Below are 27,452 nucleotides of genomic sequence, written 5' to 3' on the forward strand. Positions count from 1 at the left end.
ACACATTCATACATACATACCTCCACACTAACATACAGACACACATTCATACATACATACCTCCATACTAACATACAGACACACATTCATACATACATACCTCCATACTAACATGCAGACACACATACATACATACATACCTCCACACTAACATACAGATACACATACATACCTCCACACAAACGACCAGAAGTAAGACTTAAAGCAAAAATACAAAACAACTGAAGAGTTTAATAAAACCATATTATCCTACTGTGTCGTATTCAACGAAATATGAAAAAAAGATGACTAATACTTCAGTCTTTAGTTTAACAAACTCATTTGATATTTTGGCACTATGTTACTATGTCATCTCACATTAATTTCGTCAACAAAATTTTCGTATTCATTTTACCTCTATGCAGAGTTTTGTTCAGACAGGTAACCTGCCCATTACAGATCATATTGCGGATGAAATAAGTTGTTTGGCAAGTGCAGTAGAAGAAGGGAAGAACCGATCAAACACTTTGGCGATGGGTGACGTGCATGGTATGAAAATTGTTGCGGGAAAACACACAAAATTAAAACATTAAAATTGTTGCGGGAAAACACACACAATTAAAACATTAAAGTTGTTGCGGGAAAACACACACAATTAAAACATTAAAATTGTTGCGGGAAAACACATACAATTAAAACATTAAAATTGTTGCGGGAAAACACAATTAAAACATTCGGCAGGTTTACCTGTAACATCAGTGTATGAAATGGACGTTAAAGTATGAGAGAAAAATGTAAATATCCAACAAGCCTGATAAAGGGATGCTGTTCAATGAATGAGCATTGTATAGCGTAATGTAACCTAGCTCTAACTAAATATGCTACAAATAGACCGAAAATATAGCTTAATGTAATCTAGCTCTAGCTAAATATGCTACAAATAGACCAAAAATATAACTTAATGTAATCTAGCTCTAGCTAAATATGCTACAAATAGACCAACGTATACCCTAATGTAGCCTAGCTCAGTCTAAATATTCTAAATAGACCAACAAATAGTTGAATGTAGCCAGACAAAGCTAAATGTGCTACAAATAAACAAACGTGTAGCTTTAATGTAGCCTAACTAAAGCCAAAACTATGCGTCAAAAAGAACACATAACGTAGAACTCCGACTGTTATTGTTAATCTCGAGAACACATCAAGTCTTTCTACCTTGAAGATGTCCAATCCGGCACAGTTCAACAATCCATTATTTACAGACAACTCAAATAACAAACTCAACTAATACAAGGTATTCAATTAATTTTACTTTCTCGTATACGAAGTAGGCCTATAGAGGGAATATTGTAATCGTGCAAAAAAAAAAGTCGAGATTTTTAAAGATCTAGAAGTTTTATACCTCCCTGAGTCGGAAAAACATAGTTTAGCAGTTGTGTCCGTATGTCTGTGTGTGTGTGTGTCTGTGTGTGTTTGCTTGTATGTCTGTAAACACGAAAACTTCAGTACCGTTACAGCTAGGTTGATGAAATTCCATATATAAGTATTATATCAAATTTAAAGTTTCGTATCAACTTTTCAGCGAATTCAAACAAACGGAAGTGGAACTTATCTTTCTTTTAATTTTTCAAAAGCCTATAATTTGAGTACTGTTTCAGATAGATAAATGACATTTCATGTAAGTAAAACTAATCCTCTGCTTTCTGTCAAAATTTGAGTTATTTCCGTTGATCGGAAGTAGTAATTTATGCTATTTTCGATTTCTAAAAAAAAAAACGCGTGTGAATTTATAAAGTACTAAAATATTCCGCACTTTCATACACATTTTGTTTAGCGCTCACTTGGTGCGCAATTCTTTTTTCTACGAGATCATATTATATTTTCAAAAGTTTAAGAAATCAAAAATGGATTAAAAATATTATCTATATCCTGAGTTGCCATCCCCCGCAGTAATAAAAAAGAATATTCGAGAAAGTTTATGGAAGATCACTCCCGGTTTTTATTTTCCCTATAACTTAGGAAGACTAATAATTATGCTACCTGCATTTTTTTTTCAGAACCGCTAAAGACGAAACGTTTAGAAAAATTAATAAATATATTGATTGTATCAAACAAGCATTACCTAGTTGCGGTGGGCGTAGCTAAGTTACATGAGTAACAGCATTTGGGTGAGAGGCTAGGGCTAAAAATAATAGCAGTAATATTTCAAAGACATTTTTATAGAGCCAGCTTGTATTGTATCAGGTAAGGTACGGCTAATCTATTTAAAGCATGCTGGGGCCACCTTGAAATAGGCTCGGTGTATGAGTCATGTTTTAATGTGTGCATCTTAATTTATCGTATGAATAACTAATCTTTTATTGAAATGTTAAAGATATTTCGTTGTTAACGGTTGACTTCAATTATACTATGCGAATTAATACAATATTATTACAGTATACATGCAGCCAAGTTTGGCTAGTTAGGCAAGCGAGTTTTTTAGAATAAAATTTGTTCTAACTATGAAATTTTTCACAAGTTTTTCTTTTGATTGCAAACATGAACTCATCATTGTTCCTTGTCTTGGTAATATGTGCTTGTAAGTATTGGACGTTAGTCAACACAGCTAATATTTTTGTAGCTTTTTTGTGATAAGTTGTGCATTACTAATTATGTATTATAATTCTTGTAACGGACACCAATCTATCCGCCAGATAGTTGTTGAACGCTCCCGGATTCGTTTAACTGATTACACACAGATGGCGACAAGCCAAAATAAAAGAAAGTTAACACACTAGTTCGCTAGGACTCGTAATTGATGTCTAGGGGAAACACTAGAGAAACTACTGATGCCAACAATACATTTAATCTGCATATAACTTGCAATGAGTGTACAAAGTCGTAGCAGAACACTAGATTTATACAGGAATAAAATAGATTTACAGAATGAACAAAACCCAACTTACAATGTGTGGGAAATAATAATATGATACACTATCACAGATTTTAACACTTCAGAAAAATCACCACAGTTTACACAACGCTGCTATAAGCATAAAGAATTACTTAACCACAAGTAATATAATAATATGCTACTTAAACAACTTAGTACTACACGGCAACACACAGGGCTTATGTCTCTCAACGACGTTTGGTCAATGAACTGCCTCGAGACGCCTGTCGCAGTCTATTTATAGACTTAGGCAACATGGAAGGTCACCTTCAAATCATAAGGCCATTGGTTGGGATGGTCATCTGGTCTGAATCAATCAATCATTTCTTGATGGAAAATCTCTGAGTCTAAGACTCTCTTAGTAAGACAGCGGAAAAAACCGGTCATTGTACCACAGACCATATAAGGTATTAAATCAAAATGTAAAAATAAACATTACCAGACCTAAGTAGGTCACATTCTCGTAATTTACAAGTTTGGGGTATTGTTATTTTTCTCGCAAGTGTAAACGCCGTGGCATGTCGACTTTAAGCCTTAAAGTTCAAAGCCCATTGCCTTAGCTAGTTGGTATAAAATCGCTCTATGATTATGTAAAGCGGTACAATTTACTTTATATATAGCTTATTCTGTCATCCGCTTCCCCTGATAATCTGATACAATGAATGTAGTACATGTCCAGAAAGTAACAAAAATAGACCTCCACGCATGCATTTAAATTAAAATGTATTCATATTAATGTGTGGAAAATAAGCTGCTGGACAGTTTAAAGTAAATCTCTGACTATTTTTTTAACGGTGTGAAGTTTAGTTGAGGATAGAGATTTGGAGTATGTACCTGGTATTTTAATTTGTTATCAAGCTATCCTACATGCTTGGTAAAGTTTATAAGAATATCGATGTCTTATTGACTCTTGAACTCATTGATATGTCAAACAGCTTACGGAAAGACCGATGTAGACACGAGCTGTTCAAATAGGTGTGCGTCTAGTGCGAAGGACCCGGTGTGTGGCAGTGACGGAAAAACCTACGAAAACCTCTGTACCCTTAGATTCAAAAACTGCCACAACAGTGTCGAGAACCAGATCACCGTGAAGTACAGGTCCAGGTGTATGACTAGCGAGGACTGCATAAAGCCATGTGACGAGTGGGGCACGCCAGTATGTGGCACCGACGGTAAGACATACGCCAGTGAGTGCGTTCTAGAGAACTCGAACTGCTACAGGATACACCAGACTCCTGTACAGGTGGAGTACCTGGGTAAATGCAAGTGTGACTTAGCTTGCACCAAGGAACAGGAGCCAGTCTGTGCTTCTGATGGGGGCACGTACACCAACATCTGCGAGATGGAAGTCGTTAGTTGTCTGAAACCTGACCTAAACATCCGCCTCAATCACACAGGACGTTGCAAGAACAATTGCCAAAATATGGAATGCGAGACGCTTCGGATTCAAGTGTGCGGAAGCGACGGCAAGACATACGCTAACAGCTGCGCTCTGAAGATGTCAAACTGCGGCAAGATAGCAGCTACCCAGGTCTCTTTCGTAAGAAATGGAGCGTGCGAGTGAATATAAAGAATTTAAATCAGTCATTAAAGGCATTGTTGATGAAACAATTTCTGAAAAATAAATTTCCCTATCCAAAAATAAATGTGTACAGTTTTAATTTCTTGTCTACAACAAAATTTATAAATAAAAATTGCTCACCAAACCCTTATATATATATATATATATATATATATATATATATATATATATATATATATATATATATATATATATATATATATGTATATATATATAGTAACCTCAGTTGATGTTTTATGCGTCTGAATTACGAAACAGAAATTCCACCTACAGAAATCGTTCCGAAAATAGAAGGACATCATTATTCAGAATGTAATATATACATTCGGACAGGTTTTTACGAGCTCCCTCTCCCCCCCCCCCCCCCCCCCCCCACCTCTCCCCGCTCCTATTTATGCTCTAATCGTTTCAGCCACCAATGTTTTTCCCCGCATAAGATTTTGAGCACAACAGAATCTCATCAGTAAAAGCTTCTCCCAGACCTGAAGGGCGATACCGAATGTGCCTATACGGCCTTAAAACGGCCCAGATGTTACCCGCCATATCATTGTGCACTGTTGTCGACTTTGACTACAAACCAATTACTGTTTCACCTGCTTCACACTTGTATTTGGCGAAATTTACCAAGCATAACGTATTTTAAATAAAAATAAGTAGATTGATTTTGTCAGCACCTAAATAATTTCAAATCAAGATACGCGTATCATCTAAATGATAATGCAGCCAGAATGATAAACTAACATTACATCAAACAGCCACAAAGACAGACTAACATTACATCAAACAGCCAGAAACAGACAAACATTACATCAAACAGCCAGAAACAGACAAACATTACATCAAACAGCCAGAAACAGACAAACATTACATCAAACAGCCAGAAACAGACAAACATTACATCAAACAGCCAGAAACAAACATTACATCGAACACTTTAATTAATTAATGATATAGATAAACAGTGAACTGGTCTGAAGATTAGACACATTTATTGTATGATTAACTACTAAGTAGTTGCTTAAGTTGTAAACTTCTGAGGTTTTCCATAATCCAAGCTCGAGTCAAAAAATAAATTACCTGGGAATCTGATAATTATATTAATTTTTCATGACACTCTCACACTAAAAAAGGCGATACAATACGGAAGTGTTGCTGTTTTCGTTTCACATTATTTACGGTCCTACACTACGTATATTATAAATAAATAGATCTCTAGATCAAGATCTAGAAGTCTAGATCTAAGTATAGATCTAGATCTAGTAAGTAAGTCTAGAATCAAGTTGTAAATAAATAATCGAAATCTCTAGATTTAGAATCTAGATTCTAGATCTAGAAAAAGTAAAAATTAAATCAGTAGCACTTCCAGGTGTTGAATTTTATTAGAGATGAAATCTCACTGGTATCTAGATCTAGATTTGATTTAGATCTAGATTCTAGATCTAGATCTAGATCTGGTAATCTATCGTTTTGGTTACGTAAAATCGCCCGCGACTAGTATTGTAAAAAAAATTCATAAAAAACGTTTTAATAACAAGCTTTTATGTAATGATGCACTAAAAAGTAGAAAATAAATTATAGACTACTAGATCTAGATCTAGGCCTATTTAAATAACTATAAATAAAGAAAAGCGTGGGTCACTTTAGACTTTAGTATCTATTGGATACCTTTACTAATGTTAAGGAAGACACCCACGCTTTTCTTTATAGTTATTTAAATAGTAGTCTATAATTTATTTTCTACTTTTTAGTGCATCATTACATAAAAGCTTGTTATTAAAACGTTTTTTATGAATTTTTTTTCAGTACTTTACATGTTTTATTTACAATAGAGTTACATGACTAAAAACCATTGCGCGCCTACTGAACATCACGTTCAGTAGGCGCGATGGTTTTTGAACGCAGCCATTACGTGATGGCGCAGCTATTGAAGGTGATGACGCGTGTGGTGTGGTTGGCTAGACATGCCTACTAATTCGGGCCAAATTTTAATTAATTCATAAAAAATTAATTAGGCATCCAATTAAGTCAAATTTAGATTCAGATTGCATTGTCTTCATGTCTTGACCCACGTGCCAACTGTGAATCGTATCGGTCAAGTAGAACTGTCCGAATTTTAACTCCTGCGTTTCCATCTAGACTGACGACAGACTGTCGACAGAGGAAGTGAGTTAAATAAAAGCTTGTAAAAACAGGTGACTCCTTACATTTTAATAATTATTTCACATTTTGAGGAGGATTTATGTTTTGAAAATTACAAAAATGTTTCCTTGTTTCATTTATGTACCTGTTTTTAAACAATTGAATTAAAACTTTTCAGTAATAAATGAACACCAGCGATGTTTCCAACAGATGCAACCATGGTCATTTACTATAGCAGCCATCTTGTTAGTTATATTTTTATAGACTTATAGCGCGAGATTCAGGCGGAAGTCACTCTATTTTACAAATGGCTGCTGTTTATATAGCAAATCTTGCTTGCAGACACTGCTGTTTAAAGTTAATTTCTGGCCTTTATTAATATATTTAGCCTCATATAAATCCTCATCAACATGTGAAATAAATATTAAAATTTAAGGAGTCACCTGTTTTTCACATTACAAATTGCGGGCGATTTTACGTACCCAAAACAATAGATTACCAACTTTCTTTACTAAACACTAAACTACAGTCATGTAAACAGAAACACTGAGTAAGACTAATAAATAATAAACTTTACACTAAACTGTTACTACTTATACTTAGTACTAGTACTATGTATACACTGTGACTGTGCTACAACTGTTAGATCTATTCTAGATTCTAGTAGGAGGGAGTCAAGCAAAGTTTTTTTTTTTTTTGTTAGGCTCATTTCTAAAATTATTTTAAGTAGATCTAGATCTAGAATCTAGGCCTACTAACTTAACTAACTAGATAAAGATATCTATATACTATAGGCCCTATCTATATACTATATAGTTAATAGTATATACTAACTTTATAGTATATAGATTCTAGATAGAAATCTAGATCTAGTTTAAGTTAGTTCTAGTTAGTTAAGTTAGTAGGCCTAGATTCTAGATCACAGTGTATACTGTATACTAGATCTAGAATCTAGATCTAGTTGTGTATGCCTACAGACTACATGGTAAAACTCCATTTGGATGATTATAGATACCGGTGTCCAAAATAGGAATCTTCTTTAAAAAATGGGTGTTGGGTTGTTAGTAGTAGTATTGCAATCTTGGCTAACTTTATGGTTAGTAATTTTGGTTTGGGGTTAGGGACAGGGATAGCATTGACATTAGCCAGCCATGTGTTTATTTAGTTAACTACCAGTAACCTAACAATTTTTAAAGATTGTGATTGAAAATGCTTACTTTTTCCTTCTTCAACCTATCCGATGTGGTAGAGTCAACAGTGTGCCGGCTGTAGACTGTTGTATATAGACCCAGAGTTCCGAGTTCGAACCAAAGTCAACATGTCCGGTACTGGTGTTTTTTTTTTACATTTTATTTATTTCATATTGAAAATATGACGTGTGATTCTTTTTTTTCCTAAAGCATACGTCATAGAATGAACACAAGTTCATGAGATCATCTGTGTCTTCACTTCTCTCTTCCTCCCCCCCCCCTCCCTCCCTCCATCAAGCAAATTGAAATTTTTTTTTAAGTTCACATAGGATAAATAATATAGACTTAGCTATATGCTTTATAGCTGTAAAAACAATTTACTTTACTAAAGGACAGTTTGATTTAGCTAGATTGCTGCTAAATCTAGGACTATCATCTGACCCACTACTGTTTTTTTTTAAAAGTACTAGACTAGATCTAGATTCTTAGGTGTTGAAATATACTTAAACTAGATCTAGATCTATGTCAACATTAAATTGCTACCACGAAAAAAAAAATCGGGCAGTCGTGATTTTTTTTTTAAATTGCGTGCCACCTAGATTAAAGATTAAGCCCAACGCTGAGCAAATCGCGCAAAGGTGGCATTACGCGCAACGCAGAACGAACCGCGCAAAGGCGGCCTATTATTTTATGAATGTGTTTTAATTAGAAAAGGTAAAAAAATATTATAAATAAGCATCACAGAACCAATAAAATAGTGTGCGATTGTGGGCGGGAGAAAAATCCCTACATGGTCAAGGGTTCACCATGAGTTTAAATTGACTTTAATTATCAGCATATGTCATAGCTTAAGCCTTAGAGTCATTTTGAGTTAATGTAAGTTAATTTCATGCTGAAATTATGCGTTTCTACTTTACCCATCGCCAAGAAAATCTTAACTGACACGAAGAACATATTTTCAAGAAGAAAAAAGTTAAATCTAAATAAATAGTACACATTCAATATTCAAAACTAAACCAAAAATTCATAAAGAAATAGGCAGTGATTTCCTAATGTTTTTGTGTGTTTCGGTTGTGTTTATAATACTGGAGGTGAAAGTGAAGCGGTTATACTTATAAGTTTATAAGTGAAGTTATGGCTGCGGCAATTCATAGTTCACAATGAATAGAATTCAGAGCAAGGCATTTTTTTCCCCTTAAAAATTAGGCTCCTCAAGTAGTAATTGTTATTACATTAACTGCATTTATAAATCATTTATTGATTCATTGTTATTTAAATCATCATTCTTTTATAACTAGCATATCCATCCCTGTGCGGAGAAAGAAGAAAGTCTGACGAGATATATGAGAAGGGTTTTACCAATCCTATGTTCTTAGACGCTCACAACAAATTTTTTTGATATACCTTATATAGAGAAGAATCGCACCCTCCAGGGGCGCCATTCTTGCAAACTTAAAAAAGATTGTTTTACAGACGGCGTGGTCGAGTTGGTAAAGCTCATGGTTGCTAAACCGAAAAGTCTCGAGTTCGAACCCTCGGGCAGATGAGGCTCGTCAGCTGGGGACAGCCACTCTTCTAGGAGAGACAACTCCAAAATTAAACAACTGCTGCGTTGTAGTTTGTTCTTGGTTGGACAAAGGCTATGGAAGCAAATCCAAAAAGAAAAGCAGGCTGAAATCGGAGTCAATGGCCTCAATGGCGCATAACCAGTTGACACGTAATCCTTAATTGTGATGGAAGCATGGTCAAGTCGGCAAAGCTCATGGTTGATAATTTTGAAAAAAAAAAGTCTCGAGTTCAAACCCTCTGGCAGATAAGGCTCGATCCCTCCCAACACTGAAAATTGAGAACGAAGAAGAAGAAGACAGAAACCTCCCCTGGAGTATTCTCATCAGCTCCCCAAACTTTCATGGCACTCGGATGAACTGTGTCAAGCCACATCCGACTTATTTTTTTTTTACATACCGTATAAAGAGAAAATCCCGCCCTTGCAAAATTAAAAGAGATTATTTGCAGAAACCTCCCCTGGAGTGTTCTTATCAACTTCTTAAAGTTTCATAGCACTCGGATGAATGGTGTCGGACTGCATTCGACTTTTATTTTTTATATACTGTATATAGAGAAAAAACAAATCGCGCCTGATGAAAGTTGTAGTAATGCATAAAAGACAGACAAACAAACAAACAGACACACACACACATACATTGCTTCTTATAGACATAGATTATTACCTTTATGTTTAATTTTTTATCAAAATTTTGTTATTCTTTTGTACAGGTGCTCGTAATATGAAAAAAAATGTGATAAATATTCCACTTGAGAAAAAAGTCAACTTAGTTCATTGAAATGGAATCTATAAGAAACATGGCTGAGATAGAACTTCCTATGACATCCGATGTTAAGCTAGAACCTTTAGAATCTGAGGAAACTGAAGAGGAGTGGAGTGATGATGAGGAACTGTCATCCTGTAAAGTTACGTTTGCGTCAGTCGTTGATCCAGAGATTCCGGAGTCCTCATCCTACAGCCATTTATCTAACAAACTAGGTGGATACTCATTCAGTTCTGATGTGGAACAAAACAACAGTTTACATGAAAAAAAAAGTGTAATTGATTATAGTAAATTATTCAAGTTTGGTCTGCATGCTGATGATAAGTCTAGTATATCACAAGGGGTTAGCCATAATACTAGCATAGACATAGCAAAAGAAGGCCCCTTCAAGTGTGATTTCTGTGATAAAGAATTTACTCATAGTGTCAGCCTCAAAGTGCACCTGCGCAAACATGCAGCAGAGGACCCTTTTCTGTCTAAAACCAGCAGCGTTGCTCTCCCTTTAGAATTTCCAACCAATGAGAAGAAGGAGATAGAGCCCAAGCTCATCCTAGCTAGCATCCCCGCCAGTAGCTCCAGCTTTGAGATGACGGAGTACCGGAACATGTGGAAGTTCCTGTTCCCCTGTGACATCTGCAGCATGAAGTTCACCAAGCACTACAAGCTGGTCTCCCACAGGAGGATACACACGGGGGAGAAGCCCTACATCTGCGGCAAGTGTGGCAAAGGCTTCAGGGAGAATCAGTACCTTAAAAGGCATTACCGCAAACACACGGGAGAGAAACCGTACGAGTGCAAGTTTTGCAGCATGACATTCACGCATCGCTCCAACTTTCAAGTTCATGAAAGAACCCACACTGGAGAAAAGCTGTACAAGTGTGACATTTGTGGGATGTCATTCAGTCAGAGCTGTTCCCTGAAGCTGCACTTGAAGAGGCACACAGATGAGAAATCTTTTGCTTGTAAGTTGCTTGTTTGGTATACCGTCCAGTTGTATAATTGGCCTCTTTTTTTGTATAGCTGAGTGCTTGAACAACACTCATACCTTAACCTTATGACCTGCAGTTTTAAAGTTTGGTTATGCTAAAATAATTTTGGTTATGCTAAAATAATTTTGGTTATGCTAAAATAATTGTGGTTATGCTAAAATAATTTTGGTTATGCTAAAATAATTGTGGTTATGCTAAAATAATTTTGGTTATGCTAAAATAATTTTGGTTATGCTAAAATAATTTTGGTTATGCTAAAATAATTGTGGTTATGCTAAAATAATTTTGGTTATGCTAAAATAATTTTGGTTTGCTAAAATAATTTTGGTTATGCTAAAATAATTTTGGTTATGCTAAAATAATTGTGGTTATGCTAAAATAATTTTGGTTATGCTAAAATAATTTTGGTTATGCTAAAATAATTTTGGTTATGCTAAAATAATTGTGGTTATGCTAAAATAATTTTGGTTATGCTAAAATAATTTTGGTTATGCTAAAATAATTTTGGTTATGCTAAAATAATTTTGGTTATGGTGGATAATGCCCAAAAAGTAGTTGTTCAACATTTTTAAAAACCTTATTGAAAATTCTTTTTTAGAGAGGAAATAATCAGTCGTTCGCAATATCACTTTTTAGTATTTAAATACTAGTTTGAAAGCAAAATTTAATTTACCAGAGTCATCTAAAATAAATTGACTTTTTTTTTAACTTTTTTAAAAATACATTTAGGGATAGGGGATACAGATACCTTATTTTCCCTCTTGCACTGAATACTAGTTAGCACCCACCTAGTATTAGGATCCTGATTTATTTCCAACCTGACTTATTTCCAATAGCAGCCATCTGGTATTAGGAACCTGACTTATATCCAATACAGCTGAACTGAAGGTGTACAACAAATGTTAGGCTCTTTATGTCAGGGGTAACAATATAGAGAACTATAACACATTAAAGCACCTGATTAATATTCTTCAACAAAGTAATATTTATTTACAAAATATTAAAACAAACTAAATATTGAACAAGAATAACACTTCACTTACACAACTAACATCACATTAGAATTCAGTAACACAGTAAAACATATCAACTTAAAACATATCAAGTTAGGTCCACATTTTTAATCAACACAGAACAGTAAACAGATTGCACAACAAGCAGTTTTGTCTCTTTGTATGAAGTAATATTTGAAATTGTAGCTGAAAAGTTTCCTTTAACCTCTGTCCCGATCATATTTGTATGTTTGTAGTGAGAACATATCTTGCTTTCTAGAAAAAATCAACTCTAACATGTAATCAATTTTGCTCCATCCATGAGGTCAATATCAATCAGTATGCAGTTTATATTTTAAACAAGGGAAGCCCATTGCACCCTTACCTATCACTTCGGAATAAATTCATACAATATTTTGGGTAATATAGATTGAGATAAAAAAATTTTTATTTGTACAAGACTTTTATTTTTAAAAAATGTTGCAACTAAAATATTAATAAATATAAATAAATTAAAAACATTTATTTCAAAGTTAATGTAGAGTTTTTAAGTATTTTTTGGCCATGTTTTGTAATTTGTTCTCTGTTTTTTTTGTTTTTTGCAGAGAAAGCACGGCTGCTGCTCTGTAATTTACTTCCTGCCAGCACTAAAGGCTGATTCAGTGTACAAGTCCAGGTTCTCAGATGTAGTCATGGTATTCAGTGGAAACAGAAGCTTCATATACCTTGCTATCAAAACCACGGAAAACATGTTTAAGTGTGTGACTTGGTGACAATTTGTAAGGAGTAAGGGATGGTTCAAACCTCTGACAATTTGTGATGAGAGTAAGAGATGGTTGAAACCTCTGACAATTTGTGATGAGAGTAAGAGATGGTTGAAACCTCTGACAATTTGTGATGAGAGTAAGGGATGGTTCAAATGTCTGACGATTTGTGATAGGAGTTTTGTAAGGCTCAAACGTTTATGATGGGAGGTATGGAAGACGTAAAAATCATCAAAAAGGACATCTTGTCGAACCAGCTTATGCTATTATTGCTCATTGTACCTTCTATTACCCGCTCTAGTCACAAGTCACAAGAATCCAGACCCCCTCTGTCATAGCGTAGATATAAAGAATTAGACGACTAGTAGAGGTTGCAAAGGACGGTGCGAACTTGACTGTAGACGATTTGGTGCGAGAGTATTGTGCGCATGTTGAATACAATATTTGTGGCGCGAATGTGACGTGAGCATGACGCGACAATGTACCAAGGACGTAGACCGCGACAGTAACGTTAGTTGGGGGTTAGTAATTGTAGGAGACGGATGTATTCTTTGATATTGTGCAAATAAGTGTGTGTTAATAAAGTTAGTGTTCTTTTCATAAACGAAGTGGTTGACTTTTGTTAATTAGTGTCTGCGGAACATAAGAGTGATTCCCGTCCTACTCACAAGTATAATAGTTGTCGTATGAATAGTAACAGATCAGAATATAGAAAAGATATAGAGAAGATATAATTATATAATATATATGAAACCCCCCATCACACCCTCCTCTATTAAAATGATGTCTCCAAGCTATTGTCTTCCCCCTCTAAAACCATAATTTGGTACAAGATGAAAGTGTGTTTTATTATTTATTTATTTTTTATATACAAAATAATTCTTCCTCACACTTCTCCACATGTTCTCAAGTATCATCACTAAGTCCAAACTGTTCCTGGATACACATTTATGGACAGTCCCTTTTTATGCTTATCCCTAAAGCTAGCTATTTCTTATTAAAAAAATTTTTTTAGTTTCTCTACCTCTAGATCTGATTATGTCCAAAATATTCTAATTTTAAAGTACTTACACATGTACTAAACATACTATTTTTAGCATTTGAATTCTGTAAAATATAACTTAGAATTATTATTATTCTACCCTGTCATATATTTATAAAATCCAATTTATATTACATTTTGCAGCTATGTACGGTGTGATTCTCTATTCATGTTTCAAACTATCTCATCTCCTTCCATCCCCTCTCCTACATACTTTTACTGAACTTTTCATTGCAAAGTAAATGTTAGTTCACTATTGCAAATTGACAATCACTTTATCCTGTTAGAAATGACGCAACTGATTTTTATATATTTATCAAATGCAACTAGATGTAATTTGTTTAAAATCTTACTAATTAGAACTGAGAATAAGATAATTTTTATGTTTCTGTAATAGAATATAGATCCTGAATGTTCAGCTTCTCTAGGCTGTTAATTCTATATTTAAAACATTTATCAAGGAAACCCCTTTTTGTTAGACACTTGTACGTCCGGCCAGAGTGTTAGCAGCACCTTAAAAGTTATCCATATGGACCTGGTTATCTATAGAATGGAATAGTTAGATTGTAGAGCGCAATGACTGGTATAGTTAGATTGTAGAGCGCAATGACTACTGACTCAAAAGTAAAGGAGGCTGGGCATAATGCTGCCCACTCCATTCCTTCATATGCCTAGATCACAGCTACTGGTGAACTCTACTTCATCTGCACCGTGGACTACCCGGTTTAAAACTTCTTGGTTTTTTTTGGTTAATTCAAAATTAATTTAAGATAGCTGAAGATAAGATTATTTAGTGTCAATATATTGTTATTAAAATGTATGCTGTGTATTCTCAACTGCTCTTAATTGTAATTGATGTATTTACCACATTTTACATATATATAGCCCATTTAGATCAAAACGAGTCAGTCAGATCACAAATAATTTCCAACAGTCAGATTGTGTTACTTAAGTTACTAGTGTTAGTAGCTCCATATTTTGTTAGAGATTTGTCAGTCATATCACATATAGTTTGATGGGCCAGTTCTACTCCCAACAGTCAGATTATGTTAGTAGCTCCATATTCTGTTAGAGATAGTTTGTTAGTTTCAATTGTTTAGTGTATGTCTAACAGTATGATTCTTAAATGTTTTGAGTGGTAATGAACCACACCAGCTTCATATGCGCATTCACTGAATTGTATTTAATAGTTCTATTATCCCCACTGACAAAATCCTATTGTGAATCATAGGTGTTGGGTGTGCCTGGACCTCTGCCAAACCCCTAAGACAGACTCACTGAACCTCTGGGGTTTGACAGAACCCAGATTAAGAACCACTGATCTAACATACGGTTATGTTGTCCTAGAATATCAATTTAACATTTTATACATGTATTTGTGAACTATTTTGGTTTTACAGTTTTGTGAACAATGTGTTATTTGACAATTGTATTTTTTATTTATTTCTACATATTTTTAGACTTGGGGCCACAGCATCATATTTTTTAAACTCCATTCCAGAACAACAGTTACAATTTGTATTTTCCTCAACTTCTTTGATTTCAATCATTTAATTAGTGCTACATGATAGCTGATCACTTGGCCATGCTCGATAAAAACTCATGTGGTGTTTAATCTTCATCTTATCTTCTATATTATCATCCTGGAGTTTAGACATGTATTTTTGGATCAATAATATTTACTAATGACAACATCATGAACACCAGTAGTGTGAGAAAATATTGTATTTTCATATTTAACTTATCTGTGCAGCTGACAAAAAAAACATATTTATGCATCATCATCATTTTTTTTATTCATGCCCAAGGCACATGGGGCAGATGAACTAGAGTTCAATTTTAACAATGACCTCACCATACAGGGAGATATTGTGGTCAGCATTAGGCAGAGTTGCATTTGTTTCCCTGGGTGGACATTGAACCCAAAACTTTTGGGTTAGCAGTTGAAGCTCTACCATACAACCACCCTGTTCCCTAAATTTAAGCTTAAACAGCATTAAATAAACATACAGCTTAACCTCTATTTTATTGATCTGTTTACAAGTTCATGAGTTGTTACTTTATTATACAGCAAGTATATATTAGAAACAAATGAATATCAAAGTTTAAAGTTATAGACCACACAAGATTTTGCAGTTTATATTTTAAACTATTTAAAGAATACAGAACTAAAATTACAGACAAGGGAACAAATCTATTGTCTTTACCTCAACCATATACTATTTTAACTTCTTTAAAAGCAAATTCCCTTTATAGTGTTGGTAAAAAATAAAGAAATTAATATGTGCAAGAACTAATAAAACAGTTGTACATTTTAGCTGTTTTATTTTATGTCATACTTGGATACTATAAAATCACATGTGAATTGTTTGTAATTTTGTGATATTTTAATTTTTTTAATTTGGTTATACTATGAGTATATTGGCTGCTTTTTGTGGATAAAATATTTATTATATGAGAGACAATAAACCAACATACATTTTTGTTTCAAGCCTGCTAATACTTTTAGCAGTCACAAATTTTATATACAGAATTATTTCCCACAAAACATGTTGTTAAATTACTTTTAACACACAAACTAGTTGGTTGAAAAAAAAATCTTGTCTAAATATTTTTAGTCAGATATTATAATTACACAGTAATTCATTATTTCAGCTTGCTATAAGTTATATTTTTATTATATTTAACTGTTAAAATTACAACTTAAACTAATAATTTCATTATTTATAATTGTAATATATTATATTTTATTAACTCACTATTCAAGAGTTTTATATGTGTTGGGCAGGTTTTTTGTTCTTTAACTATTTAATGCTTTGTTATTCTTGAAATGTAAATAATGTACAGCTTTACAAAGTGCTTGTGGGTATGTGTAGTTACATAGAGTATGTGGGTATGTGTAGTTACATACACAGTGTTTGTGGGTATGTGTAGTTACATGTTTGACATCGTCTAGAATTTTCTGCACAAAGTCTGGTATTTTCTAATATTCGTTTTGGTTTCTGATATCATTTTCTTTGATGAGTTTTTTTTTACATTTTTAAATTAAGTAATAACAACTAGTTTTTTTTAGTGTGTGTTTGATAATTTCAAGTACATATTTTTGCTTGAGCAAATATTACTGAAATATACACAGTTTTACCTGTACAAATATCATGAATAGAACTTTGTTATTTTATCCTGTCCTGTTTTACAACTATTTTTAAAACATATAAACAGTTTCTTATTCAAAGTGGCAGAACAGTTGCCTCTATACTTTTACATTGACCATGTTCTGGTTTATAAGCTTCAAGTCACTAGTGAGTATGTCGTTAATTATTAGAATTAGTGAGCATGATGTTACTAATTACTATAATGATGTCACTAATTACTATAGTATGATGTCACTAATTACTTTATTTAGTGAACATGTCACTTATTACTATAGTCTGATGTTACTAATTACTTTATTTAGTGAGCATGATGTTACTAATTACTATAATGATGTCACTAATTACTATAGTATGATGTCACTAATTACTTTATTTAGTGAACATGATGTCATTATTTACTATAGTATGATGTCACTAATTACTTTATTTAGTGAGCATGATGTAACTAATTACTTTATTTAGTGAGCATGATGTCACTAATTACTTTATTTAGTGAGCATGATGTCACTAATTACTTTATTTAGTGAGCATGATGTCACTAATTACTTTATTTAGTGAGCATGATGTCACTAATTACTTTATTTAGTGAACATGATGTCACTGATTATTTTATTTAGTGAGCGTGATGTCACTAATTACTTTAGTGAGCATGATGTCACTAATTACTTTAGTTAGCATGATGTCACTAATTACTTTAGTGAGCATGATGTCACAAACTATTCTGCTCTAAATTATGGCAACAAAGGTTGCCTTTTGATATTTTATAACACTTGTTGTAGTTATTACGTTATTGTGTAGCTGTGAAGACCTATGACAGCTACCATCAGCAATAGTCATATATCTTATGTTTGAACATTGAAGTTTATTTATAATTGTTTATTGTGTGTTTATCTAGAACAATATATTAGTTTCTATATATTTGAATCAGTGATTTTCTTTTCAATTCTTATTTTATCAATGTTTATTTATTGTTTTTATTTACTTAGTGTTCAAACCATTCATCCTGAATCAGGACAATAAAATTGTGTTGTTTAATATAATTAGTACTAGAGTTTTTACTATTACATGTGCTTGTTACAATTAAATGTTGAAAGAAGTATTTTGTTGTATCACCTGTTGTATGATAAAAGCTGACCATCAAAGACATGGAAGTGAGAACTACATTTGTACTGAAAAGGTACAACAAGACTAAGCTAATGGGACCATACTGTACACGAAGTTATTTTAGATTTAAATGATTCCAATTAGACTTACATTATTAACTACACACATAATATTTACTTTATTTTTAAAGGCACTGTCATGCCGTTAAGTTTTTAATTCAAACCCGCCCCATAAATCATTGAGCATTGTACTACAAAAATTTCAGTCTTTTAACTATAGTTTTCTCAAAGTTAGATTACATCAACAGAGACTGGAAAATAAACATTATCTATTTTATCACACTTATAAAGTTATTGATAATACTGGTTTATATTGAAAATAAACATAATTAATGTAAACCCAATGAAGATAATTAAGTTTACATATACAAAACATGAATATGTAAGTTATTTAATTAAGATAGCATACTTTATGTATAAAAGTTATTTTCATTTTATAAGTGCACTTTCTTTAGCATCACTCTATAGAATCTAATTATTCGAAATGTAATTATTTTATTGTGATTTAGTTTGAATGCAAATGACTCTTCAGCCTCTGAGGATAAAATGTAAATGTTATATTAAACTAACGTTTAATATCAAGTTAGTATTTCAAACATCAAATATAAAATTTGCTGTTTGTAGTTGCAGATTATACAAACTAAAATAAAATGAAACATCAAATTCTACCAAATAAAATTCACAGTTGAAAATGTGTCAGTGTAAACAAGGTACCCATGAATTAGTAACAACAATGCAAAGAAAATTTTACAGGGAATTTATAATACAACGACGCAAACCATAAGCTTTATGCCTTTAAGTGTGAATTGCTTTTTGAGCCAGTTTTGACAAACCACAATATATGGTTACTTGATTCTTTTTTGTAATACTAGAAATAACCCCAGTAATCTTTTCATATATTACCGATTAATCAATGCATTTTAATTCTTTAATAGAGATTGTATTTTAATTATTTGTAATAATTTTACTGACATTAGTGTTATAAATTTTTACACATACTGCAATTAGTGTTGCAATCTACAATCCACAAAATGTACAATGTTAATAATCTGAATCCTTTATATTTCTTAATATCACACTGGTATTATTATTGAGTGAGCCAGTAGATAGACTAGAAATGATTTTATTGTACTTCTTAACTAGTAGCTAGACATTGTAGGTTAATTTATACAAAAAACTAAAAACATTGTTTAACTTTAACAAAAACAACAAAAAACATTTATTTAATTTAATTTTTATTTAATATTTTGCAAGAAATACCAATCCTTAAAATTTAAATCCAGTAAAGATTAATGGTTAAATCATAAAATAAAAAGCCTAAGGAATATTAAAAGAAGAAAGAAATTCTAATTACCCTAAGAAATTTGTTGAATAATAAAAAGACAATGACTTCAGTAAAAGATTGACATACGGGATAACTTCATTATTAGTGGAAAATATTCTTTAAAGATGTGTTTTAAATAATAAATAAATAAAACATCATAACATTGTTAGATTTTATTTTATATTAAGAAGAAGTGGTAGAAGTTGAAGAGTAAATGTGTAGTTTAAAACCATCTCTCAAATATTTAATTTGACAAAAAATAACCAACTAAATTACCTTAGAAACCAATGAAATATAATTGTTGAAAAATTAAAAATATATACATGCCAGCTGGACTTTATAAATCAGATTATTATAATTTATAGTTTTTGATATTCCGAGGGTCAGTATTTCAGGGTTAGTGGAGACAGCCTTTTAAAACTGTTTTCCATTTTAACTACTGTTTTCATTTAAAATCATTTATTGATATTGTTTTGACATTATTTTGAAATAGCATATAAGTAGTAATTTTAGAATGAATTTCATGGTTTATTTCATGGTTTATATAATAAGCTTGTTCTGATCATAAATTTAGTTTATATTTTAACAATCATATTTCATTTTCACCTGTGGAAGTAGTGCATATATTTTTAATCTTGTTTACCTCACTACAGAACTCGTCAGAATCGACAATAAGTTTTTCAAGCGCTGTCAAATGGGTGAAGGTATTTTGTGAAGCCTCAAATTGTGTGCCACTGAGATGAACTTTGTTTAATTTAACCATATTCTCAAAAGCATGTTCTTCTATTTTCATTGTTTGATGGCCATTGTCTAATATTCTTAATTCATTTAATTGACTGTATTGTGTTGAAATCTGTGTAGTGATTGTCGTTATACTGCAGTTATTCAACGTCAGATATATTAATTCTTCTGCATCGAACGCCGGTATTTTCTGTATTTCCATATTCTCTATCTCGATGTCTATTACTGATTTGGGAAGGTTGTTGGGTAGTAAAGACGAATCACATTCAGTCATAGAAAGAGTTCTTAACTTAGTTAACTTGTCAAAACTTACAGGCCAGTCTTCTTTACTTAAATATCTCAAGTCCAAAAACTCCAAAGTTTCAGTTATTGTCTTCAAAGAATCTTCTGTGAGATCTTTCAGCTTTGTACTAGATAAAGAAAGACGTTTGATTGCTGTTAACATCTTGAAAGATTCCGAAGCATCAATGAGATTGATTTTATTTATTGTTAAATCTTCTAGGAAATTTGCAGATTTTCGCCAAGCATTGGCTGCAACCTCTGAATTTCGTGAAAAAATGATTAAAGTTTTGACTTTAGGAAGGCTGTCGTCCTCAAACTTGAGTGGTTTAGAACTCTGTATTCACAAGCACAAATAAACACACATAAGTAGGCTATATATATATATATATATATATATATATATATATATATATATATATATATATCGCAATGGAACAATGCGCAAACAGAAAAAAAACGCAAACAGGAATTTGCACACACAGAAATATGCGCAAAGAGAAAAATGTTTAACCATAAAAAATCCCCCTGCCGAAAAATTTTTACCGCTCCCCCGAACGAAATGAAATTTATATAATTTATATAGAAAATTTATACTTTTAACAGTGTCCGCCCCCCCCCCCCCACTCCCCGAAGAAAGTCTACCGCCCTCCCGAAAAATTTCAAGTGCCTCCCCCCCCCCCGGGAGAAAAAAGTCTGGAAGAAACACTGCACGCATTTACATACTAATTTCACTGTTTTCTACCTTGATTGTGTAACTAAAGCAAATAACCTTAAGAAACTGTGATCGGCATAAACCGCTTTACATTTGTTCCTAGATTGGGGGGGGGGGGGGGTGACTAAAATCGGAAGGATTTACAATGGATTGATGAGTAGCGAGGGTGGGCGGGGGGGGGGACATATGTCCCCGGGGCGCCGACCTTAGGGGGCGCCAAAATGGGTTGGAAAAATAAATTGAAAGCTTGAGGGGGGGGGGGGCGGCTAAAATCGGAAGGATTTACAATGGATTGATGAGTAGATGTATCACTTATAAAAGAAACCAATTGTGTTAGAATTTACTTTAGGATTGTGTAACCGTAAAAAAAGTCAGTGACGATAAAAAACCCTCTTTCAAATGTTTTCAAGATGGTGGGAGGGGGTATATTTTCTCCAACGAAAATCGTATGGATTTGTACTGGAATGGTGAGTAGATAAATTTTAATACTTAAAAAAGACAAATTGTATTAAAGTATTATGTAACGGCAAAATGAGAAAAAGGTGGTGGGTGGGGGAGCTTTTTCGCCAAGGTAGATGGGAAGTATTTATAATAGAACGGTGAGTAGATAAAATCGTTTTACACTTAGAATATAAACCGATTGTATTAACGCGTAATGTACGATTTCACTAGCCAGTTTTATTAAGGATTGACGCGACTAGTTCTTTTTAAGATTCTTACGATTCTCTAAACTTTTACTTGATTGCATTACAACTTGTAATCGCTATCTGATTAGTAAAATAGCTAAGGTTTGATTCTGTGGGTGAAATGCGATTCTCTTTTGCCCAAATTTTAAGACCTAAGAAAAATATAACGTGATTTTCTATATTAATAAATATATATTTTAAATTATAAAATTACTTAATACACGTTTACTAGAAAATTAGTAACAAATAAGATCATTTTTCGATTGCTTGTTTCATAACTAGTCCGAATACTGCAATTTCCATGTAGTCAATGGCACTAGACTTACTAGACAAGGTACGACTGATACAACACGACGGCTGCTTAGGCTTTGTTACTTTGTTCAGCCTAACTGATCATTTGAAACTGTGAATACTATTATCGAAATTTTTCTAAAGACATCCCGTTTAGTTATAGATTGAATTTTTTTTAAACTATGCATTTGAAACTATTAGACTATTTTAAGAAGGGCAGTAAGTATTGGAAACAGTGTGAGCGTTTGCCTATCTTTTACACTACAGCTCATGTAGATTTCAAAAATATTTTTCTACGTAACAGTGTGAGTTAGCGTTACTGTAGAACAATCAAAACCACTATCCAGTTGCACGAAAAAAAAACATTATTAATGAAAAAAAAATCATTGTTTGTTTTCAGTCGGATTTGTCCCCAGTAAACGGCCTCACCCCCCCCCCCCCTCCCCGCCGCATTGCGGGGTTTGACAGCAAGTTAGTTCCGCCCTTGTGAGAAACTAGGGGTGCTAAATCACATATTACCGTGGGGTGCCGCCACTCCTATATTTTAGTCCTATAACAGAAACCTTTACGTGGCTGTACTCAACAGCTTCCCAACTTTTCATGACAATCGGATGAATGGTGTGGTTATGCATAAAAACGCAAACATGTTTTTCACATGTACAAAGTCGGATAACCTTATGATTCAGGGGCCATTCACATATGGCATCATGTTTTTAATCGGCTTACAAAAAGCCAGATTCTCACCCCTAATTGAAGTCATTAATTAATACTAATTGACTAAAATATAAATTATCCCCCTGACTGGTAACACATGGTATGAGTTACATTTGACTAACGTAACGTAGTAAACGTTTTACCTCAATTCGCAATGTAGCTGTTTCTGGAATGGTAGCAAAATTCTCCGGTTCAAAAACGTTTAGTTTGCACTGTATGTCATTATTTTGTCCATTGTTTAATTGTGTGTCCTGGTTTGTTGGATTACATGTGCAATTCTGACAAATACACAAACATATATATGCATCTTATTACTAACTTATACATATACATAATTAGTTTTAGTGGATTTTGAGGTTAAAAACTACATTAAAGACAAAACTAAAGATAAAATGCACACTTTTTCTTATTAAAAATATTACCTGTGGACATGCATATTCTCCTGACACACTCAAAAGTAGCGTCAGTGCAAACACTGATACTGTAATAGCAAACTGCATATTGAACACCAAAAGCAACTCCAGTAACTCAATGTATGGTTTAGTTAACTTTAACAACAGTTTCGGTGATAGCTTGGTCCAAATCAACAAAAATCTCTGTAGCTTGTGGTGGGGTACGATCCAAGACTAGCTCACGTAGCGCTAGGTTTCCTGTAGTGCAACACATAGCCTGACTACCACGTTCTTATCTCCACTAAAGTCAAAGTGACTACAGAGTTGTTTGTAGAAGAGACAGCTTGTGGCCAGGGGCGGATCTAACTACAGTGTAAACATTGTTGGGTGACATGTAGAATAACCTACAGGAGAGAGTCTTGTTGCGACAACAAAATTCGAAATAGGTTAAAATTAGATGTTTATTAAATTAGCAGAATATGACGAGTGAATTTGATACATTTACAAAACAAACACTTTTTCTGCTCAAATATTTTTATAATTCTGATTTTTTTTTAAAAACCAGTTTAATTCTGTAAAATCGTCGTAAACATTTTTTAAAATTTTGACTATATTTAGCGGAATGGAGTTTTTTTTATTTTTTTTTTATTTTCAGTATTTAATTTTCTGCAATATTTTGAAAAGAGCGTGTTATATATATCTCAGAAGTGACAAGCCATTATGCTATATATACCAATGCTTAGCAGTGAATTTTATATATTCCAATAAAAACTAGGGAAAGAGTTATACATCTTAGTCTCTACTAAAGAAAGTGTTTTAAAAATTTTCAACTCACTACAAATGACTGCGTTATATTTCGCAGTGCCTACAAGTGGGTATTCTCTACTGTAATCTACTTGATAAACCTTTAATATTATTGTAACACTCACTCAATGAGAATGCTGAGGTGTTGTGTTTTAAAGGGCTGACCCTGAGATATGGCACACAACGGAACGACGCTGATGTTGTTAAATACTGGATTTAAATTTATTGACATTAACACCCAAGCCAATCAGCCATGGTGACAGTAGAAACGTAGAAAACAGTAATCCTTCATTAGGTCTACATGATCTACTTATCATAGGCAACGGCACCGTCCGTGTCCACAGCAGCCTTGGGTCTGAATGACACAGACACAGGTATGAACTACACAGAATCCCAGAGGTCACATGACATGGGAACACGGGGAACATTGCTCACAGAAGAGCATAAAAAATACATCAACAGTTGAGGTCCCAAATGGGCCGCAACATGACATGCAACACGGGTAAAAATCGCTCACCGAAGAACAATAAAAACTAGGCCCTACATCAACAGTTGCGGTCCCACAGGGGTCGCAACACAATAAATTATAACTTATATTTAACCCCCTTGAATGGTAACAATGATATGTGTTACATTATAGCTGATCCAGATACATTCTGGCAACATGAAGCTAACTTCCCAATCAATTACAGAGTGGGAAATCGAACCCAGCGTGATCCCGCAACTGACTCCATCATATAAATTAATTAAAATTTTAATTAATGAATGTTCATCAATTAAAATTTTAATTAAAGAACGTTCACATTTCGATATATGCAAATGTGATCTGATTCTCAATATTTGCAGCCGGTTATAGCTAAAGCATCAAGCCCACACATATCTTAGAATATCTAAACAGATTTTCGTCGTCTCGCTAAAGAACGCCGTTAAATGCAGCTATACATCTCGTCAATCTTTACTCAATGTTTTTCAGGGTGTTGTGACTTAAGCGTAAAAGGTATCTTCGTCGTTACTAGTTAGTATTATAGGCAATACAAAACATTATCGGGTTTTATAGAATGTATACCATCTAGGTCGCTAGGTCGGGTGTCACCCGGTGTGGTAGCTCATGGTGTCAAACCCCCCCCCCCTTCTTTTTCTATACATTTTGCAGTTGCTGTCCCCCCTCCCCCCGAGTAAAAGTTTTAAAGTGTTCACATTTAATACTAACGCTGTTTATATATAGCCGATTGTTAATACAGCTGAATGCAGCATTGTTTTCTCTATAGTTTGTATGTTTACGTCATGGTGTCACCCCCCCCCCCCCCAACTAACCCTTGTCGGAATCGTCAATATATGATTAAATCAATTTTTTACTCTAATTAACCTTTATTAAGCTAGAAAAAATATTTATTCTATTTATCTTGCAATTTTTGGTCTTGGTAACACCCCCTAAATGGTGTCACCCGGTGCGGTCCGCATCCCCCCTCCCCTCCCCCGCCTCGCGACGCCCCTGGTTTGAAATACGTGTGATAAATCAGCTAGTTAAGTACTAGGATAAATAATGGGACGTATCTTTGAATCAATCAGGTTGCCGTCGTCAAGTTGGTGGCTGTCGGGTTGGTCGTTGCCGAGTAGGTTGTTGTCGGGTTGTTCGTTGCCTATTTAGTCGGGTTGGTCGTTGCCTATTTAGTCGGGTTGGTCGTTGCCTATTTAGTCGGGTTGGTCGTTGCCTATTTAGTCGGGTTGGTCGTTGCCTATTTAGTCGTCTCCGAGTTACGTGTTGTCCAATCCATGAGCAAAACGAAGTACTCGAATACGCCTTAGCTGCCCCATATTGCAACAAATAACTACAATGAGCTTTGGTATCGTGTAGGTGATAGATAGTTGAAGTACTCGAATACGCCTTAGCTGCCCCATATTGCAACAAATAACTACAATGAGCTTTGGTATCGTGTAGGTGATAGATAGTTGAAGTACTCGAATACGCCTTAGCTGCCCCATATTGCAACAAATAACTACAATGAGCTTTGGTATCGTGTAGGTGATAGATAGTTGAAGTACTCGAATACGCCTTAGCTGCCCCATATTGCAACATAACTACAGAAAAACTTTGGTATCGTGTAAGTGATAGAAAAACAAAATCAGTCATTTGTTAGTTTATTTATTTTATATTATTTATATAATTTATGATTACGTTCACAGCTTCATAGAAATAAAACCTCAGTGCGTGTTAAGGCTTCAAAGAACAAATTAAGATAACCGTCACAAATATAAGGGTCACTTTAACCGCTCGTGTTATTGACATATTATCAAAGGCCAGAATTTTATTTACACCAGTGGCTAATTCTCAGGTCATATCGACCCCTAGACAAGGCGCTATTTAAATTATCAAAGACTATTTATATATAGTAGGTCAACTATGCGGGTCAGTTCGACACAACGTCACAAAGGTCGTGAGATTTTCAAAAAAAATTTTGCAAATTATTTTTCAGTTCTGCGTTTCAACTCGACACCTCGTCAAAGCGGTCTTTTAAATTATCAAAAGCTTTTTTTTTAGAGTAGTGGGTCAATTCAGCGGGTCAGCTCAACACCTGATAAAATGATGGAGTCTTTTATAAGCTGGTTCTTTTAATAAATGATAAAGAAATAAAGTTTAATTAATGCTTACCTATTGAAGTTTCATGTTAAAGACGTTTTTTTTTCCTTCTAGGTGAGGGCATGCATGTTGTAATCAGGAGGTAGAGCTAACGACTTTGTCCTACACGAGATGGTTGTTGTGACAAATGATAAAAGATAGACGTCTCTTCTGTTCTGTTGGGTTACGGACTAATGTTACGAGTAGTAGAGGTAGCCCATCATACAACTGACCATTCTATTTATATTCTCTCATACAACTGACCATTCTATGACTTTATATTACGTCATACAACTGACCATTCTATGACTTTATATTCCGTCATACAACTGACTATTCTATGACTTTATATTCCGTCATGCAACTGACCATTCTATGACTTTATATTACCCCATACAAGTGACCATTCTATGACTTTATATTCCGTCATACAAGTGACCATTCTATGACTTTATATTCCGTCATACAACTGACCATTCTATGACTTTATATTCCGTCATACAACTGACCATTCTATGACTTTATATTACCCCATACAAGTGACCATTCTATGACTTTATATTCCGTCATACAAGTGACCATTCTATGACTTTATATTCCGTCATACAACTGACCATTCTATGACTTTATATTCC

The 27,452-nt window shown here is 33.8% G+C and overlaps 3 protein-coding genes across 4 annotated transcripts; 2 read left to right on the forward strand and 1 right to left on the reverse strand.

Annotated features, from left to right (window-relative positions):
* Positions 1-398: 398 nt before the first annotated feature.
* On the forward strand, positions 399-4,518 carry LOC131950785 (four-domain proteases inhibitor-like). The gene is made up of 2 exons (XM_059312971.1): positions 399-528; positions 3,847-4,518. Exons 1-2 carry the CDS (start codon positions 399-401, stop codon positions 4,473-4,475), a joined length of 759 nt encoding a protein of 252 aa, XP_059168954.1. The 3' UTR covers positions 4,476-4,518.
* Positions 4,519-5,705: 1,187 nt separating this feature from the next.
* LOC131950158 (zinc finger protein 239-like) lies at positions 5,706-13,849 on the forward strand. 2 transcript variants are annotated; one of them, XM_059312210.1, is made up of 4 exons: positions 5,706-5,756; positions 7,882-7,957; positions 10,100-11,114; positions 12,739-13,849. In XM_059312210.1, coding segments are annotated over exons 3-4 (948 nt in total). In that variant the 5' UTR covers positions 5,706-5,756; positions 7,882-7,957; positions 10,100-10,168; the 3' UTR covers positions 12,741-13,849. The 2 variants fall into 2 exon arrangements, with proteins under 2 accessions (XP_059168193.1, XP_059168202.1); XM_059312219.1 differs by lacking the exon at positions 5,706-5,756 and having other exon boundaries at positions 7,838-7,957.
* Positions 13,850-19,581: 5,732 nt separating this feature from the next.
* Positions 19,582-23,187, reverse strand: LOC131950934 (uncharacterized). The gene is made up of 2 exons (XM_059313148.1): positions 23,148-23,187; positions 19,582-20,935 (listed from the first exon to the last, which is right to left on the reverse strand). The coding sequence occupies exon 2, from the start codon at positions 20,762-20,764 to the stop codon at positions 20,168-20,170; it is 597 nt and encodes a 198-aa protein (XP_059169131.1). The 5' UTR covers positions 20,765-20,935; positions 23,148-23,187; the 3' UTR covers positions 19,582-20,167.
* Between the last annotated feature and the right edge of the window lie 4,265 nt (positions 23,188-27,452).

The sequence above is a fragment of the Physella acuta genome, unplaced genomic scaffold, assembly GCF_028476545.2.
Source record: "Physella acuta isolate Inbredline_101_S28 unplaced genomic scaffold, ASM2847654v3 ptg000063l, whole genome shotgun sequence".
Lineage (NCBI taxonomy): Eukaryota > Metazoa > Mollusca > Gastropoda > Physidae > Physella > Physella acuta.